General features: G+C 43.5%; 2 protein-coding genes across 2 annotated transcripts in view; both read right to left on the bottom strand.

The window, feature by feature from the left end:
- Window positions 1-4,098, bottom strand: part of col21a1 (collagen, type XXI, alpha 1) — a 211,819-nt gene extending 207,721 nt beyond the window's left edge. Inside the window, exon 1 of the mRNA XM_072280324.1 lies at window positions 3,931-4,098. The gene's annotated coding sequence lies outside the window, so the exon portion shown is untranslated. The remainder of the gene's footprint in view (window positions 1-3,930) is intronic.
- Window positions 4,099-12,590: 8,492 nt separating this feature from the next.
- msh5 (mutS homolog 5) lies at window positions 12,591-15,035 on the bottom strand. Its single transcript, XM_072278129.1, has one exon. It carries the CDS (start codon window positions 15,033-15,035, stop codon window positions 12,591-12,593), a length of 2,445 nt encoding a protein of 814 aa, XP_072134230.1.
- Between the last annotated feature and the right edge of the window lie 3,953 nt (window positions 15,036-18,988).

Genomic DNA, 18,988 nt, shown 5'->3' with positions numbered 1-18,988 from the left:
GGTTAATAGGTTCTTAATTAGCAAGGACTTCAAAGAGAGAAAACATGAGAATGGGGTTGAGAGGGAAAATAAATCAGCTATGATCAAATGGTAGAGGAGATTTGATGAGCCGAATGGTCTAATTCTGCTCCTATGTTTTATGGTCCAGCTGTGCTTCTACTCAAATCTTTCTTCATTGCCAAAACCAATTCTATTGAAAGAGATATATATTCCAATATCTTCCAATATTTATATTTGTTTTGGCACAGTTTACACCAGAATTAATATACATTTAAGCCTGAAAGTAGATCAACATGTTGGTTCCAAAACATACTGTAACTGGATTTTTTTTCACTTCCAGGGCAACAGTAACATGTCACATTTTTAGCCACAGGGATAATGGTGTAGAAAGAAAATAGCTGATAATTAAAAAAAATCTGAAGTAAAACAAAAATGCTGTGAACATGCAGGTCAAGTAGCGTCTGTGAAAAGAAGAACATCAATGCTGATATGGCCAATCTGCTGATTCATTCATTTTCAGTGTAAGATATTCTAAAACAATATTTGAACATTTTTGGGCAAAAGGAATTGGAATAACAACTCATAGGATCATGGGAGTAGAACTTTCATTTAGGAAATCTAATCATAAAATTATAAATAAATTTACATTTTGAATATTAACATAGAGGAAATATATAATGTATATAATATCAAAACTCTTAGACCAAGTTAAACAATAGCAAAACAGTTGACTGTTCCACTATCGTAGCAAGGTATGATACTAGCCTGTTGGAGTAGTAAATGCATCTCCCCACCACCACCACCACCCACTCCATCCCTGTGTTAATTTCAGTCATTTCAGTTGTCTTTTCCTTTCATTTATTCAATTATCATGTAAAAATTGCTACTGTAATCTCAGTTGGGTTTTAGGCATAAAGCTCTTACCTAGAACATAGTTTTCTAACTTTATCTTTGTTAGGAGAATGTGGTTATTGTAAATCGTTAATATTTATTGGACATTGCCAGATGGCTTACTTCCTGGTTTGTACTTACTGGGAAAGCTTTGAACAATGTTCCCTATTATTTCATGCAATTAAAGCACAGTGGCTCTTAGTGTAGACCTTTGTTCTCAAAATCCAGTTCAACACCTAAAACCAAAAAAAAAGAGGCAGTAATGGATTACTTGCCCCCTCAAACCTTCTTCATCATTCAATAAATCGATCTCTTATTTATACCTTCCTCCAATAATACTTTTGTTACTCAATGACCTCTTTAAGGTGGCTGTCATTCAGCGTTTCTGAGCTCTACCTTTTCGCAAAACCTTTTTTTTTGTTCTTTCCATTCCTCCTTCCTTCCTATGCAACTTAAATTTGTTTAAACATATCTCTAACTTTTCCCAGTTCTGATTAAAAGTTATTGGCCTGAAACATTATTTTGTTTCTCCTTCCATCATTTCTTTCTGTGTATTTCAATTAGTTCCTGATTCTATTTCAGATTTTCAGCATATGCTATTAATTTGCTTTATCGTTTCAATGAACTGATCTTATGCATGTGTTCTGCTTGGAAAAAAAAACACCAGATTTTTTTGCTTCCCCATTACCACCCACTATATTGTTTCTGAGACTAACTTCCAAGAATTGATGTCCAGCCCATCCACAGGGCCTGCTCTAGCACAGATTTCTCTTGATAGTTAACAATACTGAGCGCTGCACTTAAATTAAGGAAAGTACCAATCATCTTCCAGAACATGAATTTAGCTTTCCTCTAATGATAAATAAATTCCTGTTAACACAGCTGTTGTTACTACGTATGGAAGTGTATCTTTAAAGGCAAGAAGTGATTGGCTTGTTGGTCTAGAGGTATGTTTTCTTCTCAGGGTGTGAGAGGTCCCAGGTTAAAATCCCAGATGAGCCCTTATCTTCAAGCTGCCAGAGGGAAGTAGTGGATGCGGGTTTGATTCTCAATATTTAAGAGAAGTTACAGGCCGACGGACCTGTTTCTGTGCTGTAGTGTTCTATGACATTTGTTAAAGTAGATTGGAAAAATAGATTAAAAACTACAATGGTAAGTAAATCATGACAAACATTTACGTGCCATGGTGGCATGGTGGTTAGTGTGGTGCTATTACAGCTCAGGCTGTCTGAGTCTTGAGTTCAATCCCAGACCTGTGTATTCCCTCCCCATGGAATGCGTGGGTTTCTCTTCTCCGATTTCCTCCCACAGTCCAAAGACACACTGGATAGCTTAATTGGTTATTGTAAATTGTCAGGTTGGTGGTAAATCGGGATTGTAAGGGGTAGCTGGGCAGTGTGGCTCAAAGGGCTGGAAGGGCCTATTGCACGCTGTATCTCTAAATAACTAAAATTTTAAAAAAAGATGATATATGATATCTTATTGAGTCACTTTGCAATGGTTGGAGCTGCATAAGTTAATTTCACAGCAATGCAAATGGCAACCAGTTGTTGAAAAATCTAATTTCACCACAAACAAGTTTGAGAAAAGGATTCCTTGGAATCTTGAGATACATATCCTATTAAGTTATCACTCTAAATGCTAAGATGTATTTTCCTCCAAAATTTAAAAATAAAACAATAAATTTCAGCACATAAAACTACACATATTGAAGTTCAAATTTCCAGCATATAATTAAGGGTTAACCATTCCAAATGAACAAAATCTAATGAAATACAAATGATGCACAATGCTTTGATATTCTGAGAAATTCACTGCTTATACAATTAAAAAGTATTTTAAGGTAATGTTAGTTAATACTTATGAAAAAATTAGTGACAACGTTTTTGAAAATCACTTAGTCACCAAATATGTTACATTTAAATCACATAGGTACACTTGTAGATCTTTCTTTTCCTTGTTAGGTGCCTTGCAATAATCTTCAGACTTATCTTTTCCTTGCACTTCAGAACAACAATTTAACTTCACAACACATTCAAAAGATGTCTGCAAACGAGACGTATCATTGGGATTTTCTGTCTGATCAGTTTACAATGAAGTTATTTTATAGCAGTAATTGAAATATCGTTGCATTGCAACTAACCAAAATTCCCAAATGTTTCCAATCATTAACAGTCATTTCCAGATTCAGGCCATGAGTTGATTTGAACTTAAAATAACTTGCTTGTTTGGAACAAAATTCATTTGCTATGATTAAATTTTTAACAATGCACTTAAGTTGCACTTAATAAACCTGCTGAAACAAATCATGTCTATTAGTTAAACATAACTACAGCATAACCACAATTAAATCATTTTCACAACCACTGCTTTTAAGATGTTTTGATGTATTACTATTATTAGTAATGAATAATCAATTCAAACCTTTATCTTTGAGAGCCAGCTACAATCTACACATATTGTAAAAGTATATACCATTCTAATTTCAAATATAAAGCAAGTACTAGAAATACTTCAAACAAATTTTAATGCATTATCAGGTATTTTTATTTAGGAACTGCATTTCTCTGTGAAAGTATTCAATTTTGCAGTCATCCATAAGGTATGAATGTTACTGGTTTAGCTATTTTAATCACATCTTAGGCCAAATGTCAGTGTAGTCAAGACTCAATCACAACGGTGGAGTTTCTAATAAGCAATATAATTTAAGCACAGTATACTTCCTTTCTAGAAAGATGTGTCATAGTTACTATACCTGATAATGGCTTTTAATCCACCTTTTAACAAGTGACATTTAAATTGCCCAGCTACCACAGTGTTCAAACATGTCTCCAGCTCAACTACAGTACCTGGATTACTTTATCCAGCAAAGCAACCAATATGCTACCCATATCTCAGCACTTATGTTTTCAATGCATGCTCAGTCAGAAAATCTGCTAAATTCTTTCTTATGTTTCACCTTTTTATGAACTTACATTAGTTAAACACAATTCATGATATAGAACTGAATAACAATGAAATGCTCAATCAATAGCTTACCTTCTCCTAAAGGAACTGATGGCAGACTTCCTACCAACCAGAATCTTTAAATTGGAGGTACAGAATAATGTTAAAGTCTCCCGGCACAAACTTGATTCATTCTCACACTGTTCCATGTGGGTCTGGCAAACTTCCATTTGCCAACAGTCTCACGCGCAGCATTGAGGAGGCGTATCTCGAAGGAGAGGCCCTACATTGGCATATTTAAGGGCTATTCCACGTTTGCTTTGGTGAATCCAACAATGTAATTACTTTTAAAGAGTGCAGATTGAAAATCCCCATGGTAACATGTGTTGCTTAGTTATAAACTAAACATGGCAATGGTTATGTTTTCTGTTTTTCCAGATAATATTGGAACTATTATCATTTCCATTCTCCTCTGTGCTTTTAAGATCCTTAAATATTCCATAGAAAAAAAAATTGTATTTCTGCATTGAACTTCCAAACAAAATGCACTCCAACAATATGTTATCAATACCCTGCTCCTAAGTTAATTTGCTTAGACGAATCTACTAGTTGTTGGGTGATCCTGAAAGAAAAGAAGAACTAAACCTTATTATGTTTAACAGTTAATTTTTATTGAGCCAAAATATTGTAACAGTGACCTCTAGAGGGACTGGATTACAGATTTTCTTTTTAAATTTATAAACCAGCAGCTTAATCTGTTAGGGGCCAAAACTAAATAATATGCAATTGAACAGCAAAACTCATGAAATCATGTCTGTTTGACTCGGTGTAGAATGTATTCAAAATTCCTGATCTCATTATCGTAATATTAGCGTTTAAGCAATGCCAATATCTAAAAGAACCAAATTATTTGGTGTCTAATGCTAGATCAGAGGGATGGAGGAATTTTCACTGTGGATGTTAATTCCAGGTGACAGTTACTCCACAAGTCTAGGTATCTTGCTGTAAAATGTCAGAGGATGACAAAAAAAATCTCTTGAATTTTAGATGTGATGCAGCATGAAAACCACTTAATAACCTTAGTAAGGCAAAATTTTGTAAATGTACCATCAAACATGATCTCACACCAACCGCAAGACAGCCTTACACACTGCTCCAAGCAAAACACACTTACCATTACTTACAATCTTTGTCAAATACAATTCCTTTCTAATGTTCACATGCACCATTAAATCTGTACATACTTAACAGTTCCAACCATCCCATCCAGACCTCAACAGCTTCCACACAGGCAATTATTTAACCATGGGAAACAAAGAACATTCATTTTCCTTCTTTTTCTCTCTCTCTCTCACACACACACACACACACACACACACACACACGTAAATAGCTCATAATTGTTCCAAACCACCAATAACAGACCAATGAATGCCAGACATGTGTTCAACAGCAACCTCTGGAGCAAGTAGTATATTCCTACCAATTCTCCTCACATTCCTTTTCCCCATTATACAATAATTCCTTCTGATTTGTAAGCTACACAAGGTGCAAGTTTACCCTTCTAATGGTCTCTGCCCCTCAGCATAAACAGTCCCAGTACTTTTCATAAAATGGCATTGAAACATTGTAAATTGTGGAGAAGCTTTGTAGAAATAACAGTTGAATGCTCGATTAGTCTCTGATTTAACTCTCCCAATTTAGACACTAGTTACCAGATATTTGTGAGGAAGACACGTATGGGAATTCCATGCCTAGGTCAATCCCAGTTGATTCATCCATTTTGTTCTTTCTCTATTTAACATAGCAGTTAATGTACAACTGCATCATTTGGTAAGCTATCTTAGAGGATAGTTTAAGAGTAAACTACATTGTTCATTCTAGGATCACTTAAAAACCAGACTGGGCTAAGGATGGAGAATTTCTAACCCTGAAGGACATTGGTGATTGAATGACACAAGGACAACATCAATTAAATCATGGACAGTCTGTACAGGTCCCACCTCCCCTAAATCTGCTGAGATCTAAAGCGTCCTGCACCATCTCTTCAGCCGCACATTATGTGTACTGTCTTGATCTTTCCATGCTCACTGGTGGATGATAAGGAGAGGAATCCAGATTACCCACCTTTGAGGTGATGCTTCTTAATCTTTTTTTTCCTACCTCTTTAAAATCAACCTGGGAGACCTCACACCTCTTTCTACTTTAATCATTGGTAGCACAACCTCTTGTCTAGCTCATCGCCCTTTTGCTTCTGAATGTTCTGCAACCCTACGGTAAATTGGCGGCATACTTGGATGTAGCAGGCTCTATGGAGTCAACCAAAGGTATTTATTGTCTTTTTAAATGCATTTTTTATGATGGCAAGATCCTGCTGGATATTAAAAACTTAAAGTACTGCAGGTCTGCCCATCACTGAGTTGCTTGTTAGCAGAGAAACTGAAAGTGCTGGACGTGGTGTGAACCATGCTGCAGACTGTGACAGAGAGCTATCCATGCACGAAGGAGGTATGCAGTCTAACAGTGAGTGATTGTCTTAGTTGTTTTCTTTTGATTGCAAGACCCTTTTGAACATTGGTGATGTGCAATGCTGCAAGTCCAATTCATTGGTTTATTGGCAAACAGCAAGGAAGCTGCATGGCCTCAGTTGTGGCGAAGACCAGGCCTCAAGCCTGTTTGCATCAGCCCAGAGTGGAGGCATTGGAGTTGGGCACTCCACCAGGGTGCTGGAGGTGGTGTGGTGTGGCACCGATGCTGGATTCGGTACTGCCCTGAGTGTTTGCTCAGCAGAAGACACGCTGTAATGTGTTTGACAGAAGACAGCTGCAATATTCATCGACTCGGGGACTTAAACTACATTTTTTTGTGCGACTGCATTTTACTGCTATCTTATATATGTTGTATATGCCTTCTGCTGTGTTCCGACTGTTAGTACTGTGTTTTGCATCCAGGTGAAGCTGCTTTGTTTGGCAGTATTCATGGGTACTTGTGTATGGCTGAATAACAATTAAATTTGAACTTGAACTTGATATCCTTAAGCTTGGCAACATAGAGGCAAAGTACCATCCTGGAATATGTCTGCACCACAAACCATGTAATTCCCAGCAACTATTGCTCATTTAACCTTTCTCTTTCCTACATGATTGAGACAACCATGGCACTGTGTTTTTGAATATATTACACTGCCCAGGTAAAGGCCCTCCTTCATCAGTACTAAGACCATAAGATCTTCGACCATTGAGTCTGCTCCAACATTCAATCATGGGCTGATCCAATTCTTCCAGTGTTCCCCACTCCCCTGCCTTCTCCCCATACCCTTTGTTGCTCTGGCTAATCAAGAACCTATCTATCTCTGCCTTAAATACACCCAATGACTTGGCCTCCACAGCTGCTCGTGGCAACAAATTCCACAGATTTACCACCCTCTGACTAAAGTAGTTTCACCGTATCACTGTTTTAAATGGACATCCTTCAATCCTGAAGTTGTGCCCTCTTGTCCTAGACTCCCCTACCATGGGAAATAACTTTGCATTATCTAATCTGTTCAGGCCTGTTAAAATTCGGAATGTTTCTATGAAACCTCCCCTCATTCTCCTGAACTCCAGGGAACACAGTCCAAGAGCTGCGAGACGTTCCTCATACGGTAACCCTTTCATTCCTGGAATCATTCTCGTGAATCTTCTCTGAACCCTCTCCAATGTCAGTATATCCACTCTAAAATAAGGAGCCCAAAACTGCACACAATACTCCAGCTGTGGTCTCATGAGTGCCTTATAGAGCCTCAATATCACATCCCTGCTCTTATATTCTATACCTCTAGAAATGAATGCCAACAATGCATTCGCCTTCTTCACCACCAACTCAATCTGGAGGTTAACCTTTAGGGTATCCTGCACAAGGGCTCCCAAGACCCTTTGCATCTCTGCATTTTGAATTCTCTCTCCATCTAAATGATAGTTTGCCATTTATTTCTTCCACCAAAGTGCATGACCATACACTTTCCAACTTTGTATTTCATTTGTCACTTCTTTGCCCATTCCCCTAAACTAGGGGAATCCCTTCAATATTTGTATGGTTTTCCTACAGACCACTTAAACTCTCTCTGCTGCAAACGGCCGAGGTTGGCCGAGGTGTGACAAGCGAAGGAGTGAGTGAGGGGGATTGGCTGAGAAGGAGCGGTTGATTTAAAAACTGGTCGGGACCAGCCTGCAACACAAACGTTCGAGGTCGGCCAAGGTGCGACAAGTGAAACGAATTAGTCAAAATATCAGCCAATATAATCAAAGTTTGCTCTAGGGGAGCGGCCTTGTCGAGGGAAGTGACTTGTGAGAAAAGTGCAAGTCTTTGTCTCGAGAGTCTTCGGCGAGGAGGCTGAGGGAGGAGACTACGCCACAGTTGGAGGGGGGAGAAGTGGTGAAGAAATGACAGGTCAACTGATTCAGTGTGCTGCTTGCATGATGTGGGAGGCCAGGGACGTTGATGGTGCCTCTGGCTGCTACAACTGTGGAAAGTGTGTCCAGGTTCAGCTCCTGAAGGACCGTGTTGAGGCACTGGAGAAGCAACTGGATGACCTCAGGTTCATCCGGGAAACTGAGAGTTTTCTGGACAGGACCTACAGCGAGATCGTTACACCGAAAATACTGGAGGGGGGGGGCGATGATGAGGAAGGGATGGATGCTTGGAGTACAGGAGACCCCGGGGGATGTACCTCTTGAAAACAGGTTCACCCTCTTGGAAGCTGTCGGGACAGAATACATTGCCAGTCTGAGAGGCGGACAGGTCTGCAAGTCAAAAATTTGCACTGAAGCAAAGCCGAGGAGACAGAAGTCAGGCAGAGCCGTGGTAGTAGGGGACTCCATAGTGAGAGGTACAGAAATGGGATTCTGCGGCAACAGGCAGGATTTAAGGATGGTGTGTTGCCTCCCTGGTGCCAGGATCCAGGATGTCACAGACCAATTGCAGGGCATCTTCAAAGGTGAAGGTGAACAGCTGGAAGTGGTGGTGCATGTCGGCACAAATGACGTTGGGAGGAAGAGGAAAGAAATTCTGCAGCGTGACTTCAGAGAACTCGGAAGAAGGCTGAAAAGCAGGACCTCAAGGGTGGTTATCTCCGGTTTACTTCCAGTTCCTTGTGCTGGTGAGGGCAGGAATAGGGAGATAGGGGATCTGAATGTGTGGCTGAGGAGCTGGTGCGGGAGGCAGGGACTTAGATTCTTGGACCTCTGGGATCTGTTTTGGGGTAAGGATGAATTGTACAGAAGGGACGGGTTGCACATTAACAGAGGGGGGACCAGCATTCTGGCAGGCAGGTTTGCCACTGCTACACGGGTGTGTTTAAACTAAGTAGTTGTGGGGAGGGGACAAACTGGAAATATAAGGATGGAGTTAAAGGGAAAGAGAGAATAAGAAAAGTTAAGAAAGACAACAGAATTAATAGGGCAGAAAGCTCAGGAAGGGATCGGAGAGTATGGCCAAGTGCAATAGGAATCGATGTGAAAGGTGAGGGGAGTAAAAGTATTACTTTAAATGGATTAAAAGTATTATATATGAATGCACGGAGTATAAGAAATAAAGTGGATGAGCTTGAGGCTCAGTTGGAAATTGGCAAGTATGGTGTTGTGGGAATAACAGAAACATGGCTGCAAGAGGACCAGGGCTGGGAAATGAATATTCAGGGATATACATCCTATCGAAAGGACGGACAGGTTGGCAGAGGGGGTGGGGTGGCTCTGTTGGTGAGGAATGAAATTCAGTCACTTGCGACGGGGGACATAGAATCAGGAGATATAGAGTCAGTATGGATAGAACCGAGAAACTATAAGGGCAAGAGGACCCTAATGGGAGATATCTACGGGCCCCCAAACGGTAGCCTGGATATACGATGCAAGTTAAATCAAGAGTTAAAATTGGCATATTGCAAAGGTAATACTACGGTTGTTATGGGGGATTTCAACATGCAGGTAGACTGGGAAAATCAGGTTGGTACTGGACCCCAGGAAAGGGAGTTTGTGGAATGCCTCAGAGATGGATTCTTAGAGCAGCTTGTATTAGAGCCTACCAGGGAGAAGGCAATTCTGGATTTAGTGTTGTGTAATGTGCCTGATATGATAAGGGAACTCGAGGTAAAACAGCCATTAGGAGGTAGTGACCATAATATGATAAGTTTTAATCTACAATTTGAAAGGGAGAAGGGAAAATCGGAAGTGTCAGTATTACAGTTGAACAAAGGGGACTATGGAGCCATGAGGGAGGAGCTGGCCAAAGTTGACTGGAAAGATACCCTAGCAGGGCTGACAGTGGAACAACAATGGCAGGTATTTCTGGGAATAATACAGAAGGTGCAGGATCAGTTCATTCCAAAGAGGAAGGAAGATTCTAAGGGGAGTAAGGGGTGACTGTGGATGACAAGGGAAGTCAAGGACAGTATAAAAATAAAAGAGAGGAAGTATAACATAGCAAGGATGAGCTGGAAGCCAGAGTATTGGGAAACTTTAAAGGAGCAATAGAAGATAACTAAAAAGGCAATACGGGGGGAAAAATGAGGTACGAAGATAAACTAGCCAAGAATATAAAGGAGGATAGTAAAAGCTTCTTTAGGTATCTGAAGAGGAAAAAATTAGTTAAGACCAAAGTTGGGCCCTTGAAGACAGAAACGGATGAAATTATTATGGGGAACAAGGAAATGGCAGATGAGCTCAACAGGTACTTTGGATCTGTCTTCACTAGGGAAGACACAAACAATCTCCCGATGTAATAGTGGCCAGAGGACCTAGGGTAACGGAGGAACTGAAGGAAATTCGCATTAGGCAGAAAATGGTGTTGGGTAAACTGATGGGACTGAAGGCTGATAAATCCCCAGAGCCTGATGGTCTGCATCCCAGGGTACTTAAGGAGGTGGCTTTAGAAATCATGGACGCATTGGTAATCATTTTCCAATGTTCTATAGATTCAGGATCAGCTCCTGCGGATTGGAGGGTAGCTAATGTTATCCCACTTTTTAAGAAAGGAGGGAGAGAGAAAACAGGCAATTAAAGACCAGTTAGTCTGACATCAGTGGTGGGGAAGATGCTGGAGTCAATTATAAAAGATGAAATAGCGGCATATTTGGATAGCAGTAGCAGGATAGGTCCGAGTCAGCATTTACGAAGGGGAAATCATGCTTGACTAATTTTCTGGAATTTTCTGAGGATGTAACTATGAAAATGGACATGGGAAAGCCAGTGGATGTAGTGTACCTGTACTTTCAGAAAGCCTTTGATAAGGTCCCACATAGGAGTTTAGTGGGCAAAATTGGTTGGCAGACAGGAAACAAAGAGTAGAGATTAACTGGTCCTTTTCAGAATGGCAGGCAGTGACTAGTGGGGTACTGCAAGGCTCGGTGCTGGGACCGCAGTTATTTACAATATACATTAATGATTTAGATGAAGGGATGAAAAGCAAATTTGCAGATGACACAAAGCTGGGTGGCAGTGTGAAATGTGAGGAGGATGTTATGAGAATGCAGGGTGACTTGGACAGGTTGGATGAGTGGGCAGATGCAGTTTAATGTGGATAAATGTGAGGTTATCCACTTTGGTGGCAAGAACAGGAAGGCAGATTACTATCTGAATGGTGTCAAGTTAGGAAAAAGGGAAGTACGATGAGATCTGGGTGTCCCTGTTCATCAGTCACTGAAAGTAAGCATATAGGTACAGCAGGCAGTGAAGAAAGCTAATGGCATGTTGGCCTTCATAACAGGGGGAGTTGAGTATAGGAGCAAAGAGGTCCTTCTGCAGTTGTACAAGGCCTTGGTGAGACCCCACCTGGAGTATTGTGTGCAGTTTTGGTCTCCAAATTTGAGGAAGGACATTCTTGCTATGGAGGGAGTGCAGCGTAGGTTCACTGGGTTAATTCCAGGGATGGTGGGAATGTCATATGTTTCATATGTTGAAAGATTGGAGCGATTGGGCTTGTATACACTGGAATTTAGAAGGATGAGAGGGGATCTGATCTAAACATATAAGATTAAGGGATTGGACACGCCAGATGCAGGAAACGTTCCCGATGTTGGGGGAGTCCAGAACTAGAGGCCACAGTTTAAGAATAAGTGGTAGACCATTTAGAACGGAGTTGAGGAAAAACTTTTTCACACAGAGGGTTGTGGATCTGTGGAATGCTCTGCCTCAGAAGGCAGTGGAGGCTAATTCTCTGGATTCTTTCAAGAGTTAGACAGAGCTCTTAAAGATAGCGGAGTCAAGGGATATGGGGAGAAGGCAGGAACCGGGTACTGATTGTGGATGATCAGCCATGATCACAGTGAATGGCGGTGCTGGCTCAAAGGGCCAAATGGCCTACTCCTGCACCTATTGTCTATTCTACTTACCCCTTTTTTTGATGATTTTTCTCCAAGAGAAAGTTTAGGAGAGTTCAATGTAGTTATTAAGTATCACCTAACTAAATTCTCATATGTTTAAAAATTCACCTGAACAAGGCAATCTCAAACCATTGCATTGCCAAATCCAAATCAATAATTTGGACATATTTATAAATTATAATCAAAATTTGTTTTATTTTTTCCATTTCAATTCACATGTGGAGCTACCTGCAGTGTTGTCAATGTCACAATGCTGGGACCTACAAACTTAACTGATTTTGATACACTTACCCAAGTGTTTGAAGAATTGCAAATCTAGGTTTCTGTTTATCTATTAAAAATCACTGGGTAGTAATGTGTTTGGTTTTTTTTTAGGTAATGGCCTGCAGCAGGAAGCATGTCAAAGTTCTGAATTTATATACACCAAAATATCCTTACTCAAAAATTCCTGCAGGTCTATATTAGGGTCATTGAGGTCCAGCTGAAGAAATTTATCCACCAATGCTTTGTGTGTTTCAAACTGGTTGGATTTTGAAGGGCAGTCAAGGCGACAGATGGGTTGCCCTCTACGGTACAGGTCAGAAATCTGTAACCCTCGCTTCACTACTTGTGGTGGCATCCCAGCCAATATAGCTGTATTGGCAGTATAGCTGTCAGTGGAGACACCTTCCTTCAACTGGTAGAAAAACACTAACTCCTCTCCATCTTGTATGGTTTCTAGTGTTAGATAGCGCATTAGCTTGGTAACAGGGAGTAGGTTAAGCTGAACTAAACTATGAAAATTGGTAGATACAAAGATATGGGGGCATTTCACATCTTGCTTCACCCAATGCCTTAAAACAGCTGCAAGGAGTGATAAGCCATCAACACTGTTGGTTCCTTTTCCAAATTCATCAATTAATACCAGAGATCTCTCTGTAGCATTGTTAACTGCAGCTGCCACCTGATTTAAATCTATAATGAATGTGGAAAGTCCCACAGACACTGATTCACGGCTTTGGATCCTTGTGTAAATACCATCTATTAATCCAATTTCTGCCTCTGTGGCTGGTACGTAACTACCTATTAGTGCCATGAATACTATTAGGCCAGCTTCCTTGAGATATACACTTTTGCCACTGGAATTTGGACCAGTAAGGATAGAAATTTTTCCATGTTCTCCACCAGTATTGATAGGGTTTGAAACAAATGTCCTTGTGCACAGTTCCATGAGAGGATGTCTTCCATCTTTAATGTTGATTATATTCTTGCTGGTAAATTTTGGTCTTATATAGTTGTTTTCTCGGGCTACAACAGCCATGGCAATTAAGCAATCCAATTGGGCTGTGTACTCCATGACATCGTAAAGCACTGTGGACTTCTCCAAAACCTTTGCCTGCAACTGGTACATGACAGCTGTCTCAAGATCCCGGATTTCACAATGCAAATCTCCCAACATTGTATCAAGCTCTTTGGTTCTGGCACTTCTATAATGAAGCCTACCCTCAGACAGAAACATGAAATCCAGTCCTTCCATTTCAAAATCATCCTTGTCCACCATGCTTGGAAGGCGTGGAATAGTTAGAAGAAATCCAATCAGAGGGATGTAGATGACACAACATGATGGAATCCTGCTATCCAGTAGTGTTAGTTCATTCCTTGCTACTTCCGTTAAGAAATCTGATAGACCCATCAGTTTACATTTTTTTTCATCTATAGCTGGGTCCACATTTGGCCGAACAGTGAATCTGTTCTCAGTATTGCTACCTTCAAAATCCACCACTTTAGTGATGAGACTGGCAATATAATGGAGATCATTTGTGAAAGTCCCTGAGATCTTTGTAAAAAGTTCTACAGACCTGGGCTGGGACCTGCAAGTATCTCCAATGCACATAGCATTGTACACGGTCTTATAAAGGGCTTGCCAGTCACTCACTTTAGTGTAGGAAAGCATCATTCTTTTCAGAATCATTGGAACATTCCTGATATGCTTCAAGCAGTCCTGAAGTGTCTGCACTACCTCAGTGTTTCTGGCCAGCATGAAAAACTGGATGACATCCATCCGCTTGTTCAGTTCCTCCAGATTTTTTGTAGGACGCATGAACCACAGTCTCATCAGCTTTGCCCCCCATTGGGATCTGCAGCGATTCATAACTCCAAACAAGCTGAGTCCTTCTTTCAGCCCTGATGCCAGTTTGTATACAGATGGGTGCACTTCGGACTTAAAAATCTGCAACACGCAGAAAGCATCCTGGTCAATGTGCACCGTGTCATTCAGTGCAAATTTCCTGATGGCCAGAATGGGGACACTTACATTGGGATCTTCCAATTCCACTCCAATCCTCCTTCTCTCTATAAACTTCAAAAGCCCTCCAAGAGCCCGCAACATGGTGGCACACTCGAATGGGATGACTGATGCCAGGTACATGATTTTCTCCGCTTCGGTCAGGTGGGAGGGGACGAAAGGCAGGTTTGCTGACAACACACGTTGCTTGCTGATATTGAGCCCGAAGTCTGTGTTGGGGAGGAGAGCTATTTCTGGTTTCCCATCCTCTCCATTGTTGGCAGTCCCCATCGCTTGAAGGAAGTCTGCCATATTGTGGTCTTGCTTTGCACTTGTTAAAATACACCGGGGCTGGATTTCTTCCAGCACTTTCTTCAGTAACTTCAAATCCTTAGAGTCTGGGGCATCTGGCATGATGTAAATGGTACATTCATTTCTGCTGTAGTAAACAAGCCCCAGATATCCACTATGCCACAGGACACTGACATAGACCTCGGGCTGTCCCGAATTATCCATGTCATCTACCACAGCCATTGGGGTAGCAGTATTGCTCATTGCAATATTCGCTTTATAGCGGTGCATCGTTTCAGACTCTTCTGGATTATGTGCTAATGCCGCCATTTTTCGTACTGCGTGTCAGGTCCCGAACCCTGAGCAGAGACGGCCGTTGGACGAGTGTCATGCGCATTCCTGGTCACCTGCGCGAGACGGCGTTTTGCCGGGCTGACGCGCGCAAGGTGGCGGCTGGGCTTGTGTCACGCGTATTTCCGTTCTCGTGTTCGAGATGGACGTTGGGCAAGAGTTGAACGCGGTCCGGTTCTCCGTTCGATCGAGTTGACGGTTAGGTAAGTTGTCGCGTGCGAGGCGGTGGTAACTTAGGTGTCACACATGCGAGACCGCGGCTGGGCAGGTGTCACGCTCAGTCCCGTTCTCCCGTGTGAGGCCGCGGCTGGGCAGGTGGCACGCTCAGTCCCGTTCTCTCGTGCGAGACCGCGGCTGGGCAGGTGTCACGCTCAGTCCCGTTCTACCGTGTGAGGCCGCGGCTGGGCAGGTGGCACGCTCAGTCCCGTTCTCCCGTGTGAGGCCGCGGCTGGGCAGCTGTCACGCTCAGTCCCGTTCTCCCGTGTGAGGCCGCGGCTGGGCAGGTGGCACGCTCAGTCCCGTTCTCCCGTGTGAGGCCGCGGATGGGCAGGTGGCACGCTCAGTCCCGTTCTCCCGTGTGAGGCCGCGGCTGGGCAGGTGGCACGCTCAGTCCCGTTCTCTCGTGCGAGACCGCGGCTGGGCAGGTGGCACGCTCAGTCCCGTTCTCCCGTGTGAGGCCGCGGCTGGGCAGCTGTCACGCTCAGTCCCGTTCTACCGTGTGAGGCCGCGGCTGGGCAGGTGGCACGCTCAGTCCCGTTCTCCCGTGTGAGGCCGCGGCTGGGCAGCTGTCACGCTCAGTCCCGTTCTCCCGTGTGAGACCGCGGCTGGGCAGGTGTCACGCTCAGTCCCGTTCTCCCGTGTGAGGCCGCGGATGGGCAGGTGGCACGCTCAGTCCCGTTCTCCCGTGCGAGACCGCGGCTGGGCAGGTGTCACGCTCAGTCCCGTTCTCCCGTGTGAGACCGCGGCTGGGCAGGTGTCACGCTCAGTCCCGTTCTCCCGTGCGAGGCCGCGGATGGGCAGGTGGCACGCTCAGTCCCGTTCTCCCGTGTGAGGCCGCGGCTGGGCAGCTGTCACGCTCAGTCCCGTTCTCCCGTGTGAGGCCGCGGCTGGGCAGGTGGCACGCTCAGTCCCGTTCTCCCGTGTGAGGCCGCGGATGGGCAGGTGGCACGCTCAGTCCCGTTCTCCCGTGTGAGGCCGCGGCTGGGCAGGTGGCACGCTCAGTCCCGTTCTCTCGTGCGAGACCGCGGCTGGGCAGGTGGCACGCTCAGTCCCGTTCTCCCGTGTGAGGCCGCGGCTGGGCAGCTGTCACGCTCAGTCCCGTTCTACCGTGTGAGGCCGCGGCTGGGCAGGTGGCACGCTCAGTCCCGTTCTCCCGTGTGAGGCCGCGGCTGGGCAGCTGTCACGCTCAGTCCCGTTCTCCCGTGTGAGACCGCGGCTGGGCAGGTGTCACGCTCAGTCCCGTTCTCCCGTGTGAGGCCGCGGATGGGCAGGTGTCACGCTCAGTCCCGTTCTCCCGTGCGAGACCGCGGCTGGGCAGGTGTCACGCTCAGTCCCGTTCTCCCGTGTGAGACCGCGGCTGGGCAGGTGTCACGCTCAGTCCCGTTCTCCCGTGTGAGGCCGCGGATGGGCAGGTGGCACGCTCAGTCCCGTTCTCCCGTGTGCGGCCGGGCAGGTGGCACGCTCAGTCCCGTTCTCCCGTGTGAGGCCGCGGCTGGACAGGTGGCACGCTGGGTCCCGTTCTCCCGTGCGAGACCGCGGCTGGGCAGGTGTCACGCTCAGTCCCGTTCTCCCGTGTGAGGCCGCGGCTGGGCAGGTGGCACGCTCAGTCCCGTTCTCCCGTGTGAGGCCGCGGCTGGGCAGCTGTCACGCTCAGTCCCGTTCTCCCGTGTGAGACCGCGGCTGGGCAGGTGTCACGCTCAGTCCCGTTCTCCCGTGTGAGGCCGCGGATGGGCAGGTGGCACGCTCAGTCCCGTTCTCCCGTGTGCGGCCGGGCAGGTGGCACGCTCAGTCCCATTCTCCCGTGTGCGGCCGGGCAGGTGTCATGCTCGCCTGGTGGCGGCTGCCCGTTTGCTTGAACTATATCTCTTTTGTCAGCTTCAGAACTTGTTTTGTATACATCTTTGTAACATTAGCAAATTTGATAGTTATACCTTTGGTATTAACTTCCATATCATTTATATAGATATTTAGGATGAGAAACCCAAAAATAGAGCTTTAGAAGGAAGAGTTTCATGTGCCAAATAAGTTTAAACAGATTGAGTGAGTTGCTTATTAACATCTTCGTTTTTTTTGGGAGGGGAACACAAGAAAAATGGTATAGTCTTAAAGATATTAAATGGACCTTTGAAGGTAAAGCAGTGGACATCTGCTCTATATTTAATGTGTAAAGAGATTCCTTTGCTAGTTGGAAGATCTTTGACTTTTACAGACTCCCAGGAAAGTTAAAGCAAGGAAGGAAGCCATACAAATTTTTGAAGGGAGTACTGGCCATGTGTAAAATAAATCCAACACATCCAGCTTATCTACTGCCTATAGCCCTAAAAATGTGTATTTTTCCAGTTACCTTTTAAAGCTACAGTTGTTTCTACATCTACTACTTCCTTGGTACTGCATTTCACTCACAAAACAAGAAAAGGTATACAGGGTATTTTTGATTCTTGCGCTTTATACGTCAGCCTTCTGGAACATTTTCTTTCCACCTGGTACATTATCTTTCATTATTTTAAATTTCTGATGCTGTCACAATCTCCTCTATTCCAAGTATAATCCCCTACTTTTCTTATCGATAAATATAATCTCTCATCTCTAGAACCATTCCTGCACTGTCTCTGAGGCCATCTCAGCTTCCCCACGCTATGGCACCCAGATTTGTCTATAATATACAGTTATTATGATTTCCTATGTTACTCAACAAAACAAAACATCAGGTTGGGTTTGATAATGATCTGTCTTTTAAAAAATCCATCCTGGCATTTACTAATCAAGATTGCGTCTGCGGCAAGAACTAGACTTACTCGACGTCGTCCTCAGTAATTGACCTGTGGCAGACGCATTTGACCATGATAGCAGTGGTAGAAATAACCACTGCCTATTTCTTGTGGAGTTGAAGTCCCACACTCATACTTTATTGTGTGGTACTTCAAATCTGGTAGCTCAAAACTGGGCATCATGAGATACTGTGTACTATTAACAACACTAGAAATGCGGGTATACACTATCATAATCTATAACCACAAGGCAGTGCGTAACTGTTTTTGCTGGAAAAGGTATCAGACATGCTGAAAAAATGATGAGACGCCATCCTAAGAAGCTATAGTACAGAACTACATGCGTGCTGAACAACAGAGTCATAGAGCACAGAAGAAGGCCCTACAGCCCACCTCTCCATGCCAAACTATTATTCTGCCTAGTCCCATCAACACCACCTGTGAGGGTCACAAGCGAACTCAAGTGCAGGAATCAAGAAGACTTAAGCAATTCAAATAAAACTAAAGACTTACTTCAAAAATTACCGAAAACTAACAAGCTGAGGCAAACAATACTGAATCTTGATGAACATAAATCACTGATGATACCCAGAAGAACTCAGTCTGAGATTCACTCAACAAGGAACCACAGCAACCCAACAAAGAGGGATTGGCATACCCCCCGAAATACACCCTGGAGCTTGTAGGAATTCCGGACACTGACATTATTGTGCTAATTAAATTATCCTAAATTGAATAGAGGTGATTAAAAACAAAGTTAAACAATCTCCATGATCCCAAATAAGACACCTGCAAAACATAGTGGAAAAAACTAAGAATGTACTTAAGAATGTATAAATAATTGTAGTTTTATACATATAAAAAAATGGAAAAAGTTATATGTGTGAAAAAAGTACATGATATTTG

Source organism: Mobula birostris, chromosome 2 (genome assembly GCF_030028105.1).
Source record: "Mobula birostris isolate sMobBir1 chromosome 2, sMobBir1.hap1, whole genome shotgun sequence".
Lineage (NCBI taxonomy): Eukaryota > Metazoa > Chordata > Chondrichthyes > Myliobatiformes > Myliobatidae > Mobula > Mobula birostris.
The sequence above is the reverse complement of the archived record's forward strand: the minus strand, read 5'-3'. Positions and strand labels throughout refer to the sequence as shown.

Coding starts and splice junctions, on each gene's coding strand:
- msh5 (XM_072278129.1), bottom strand. CDS start 15,035: ATGCACCGCTATAAAGCGAATATTGCAATGAGCAATACTGCTACCCCA.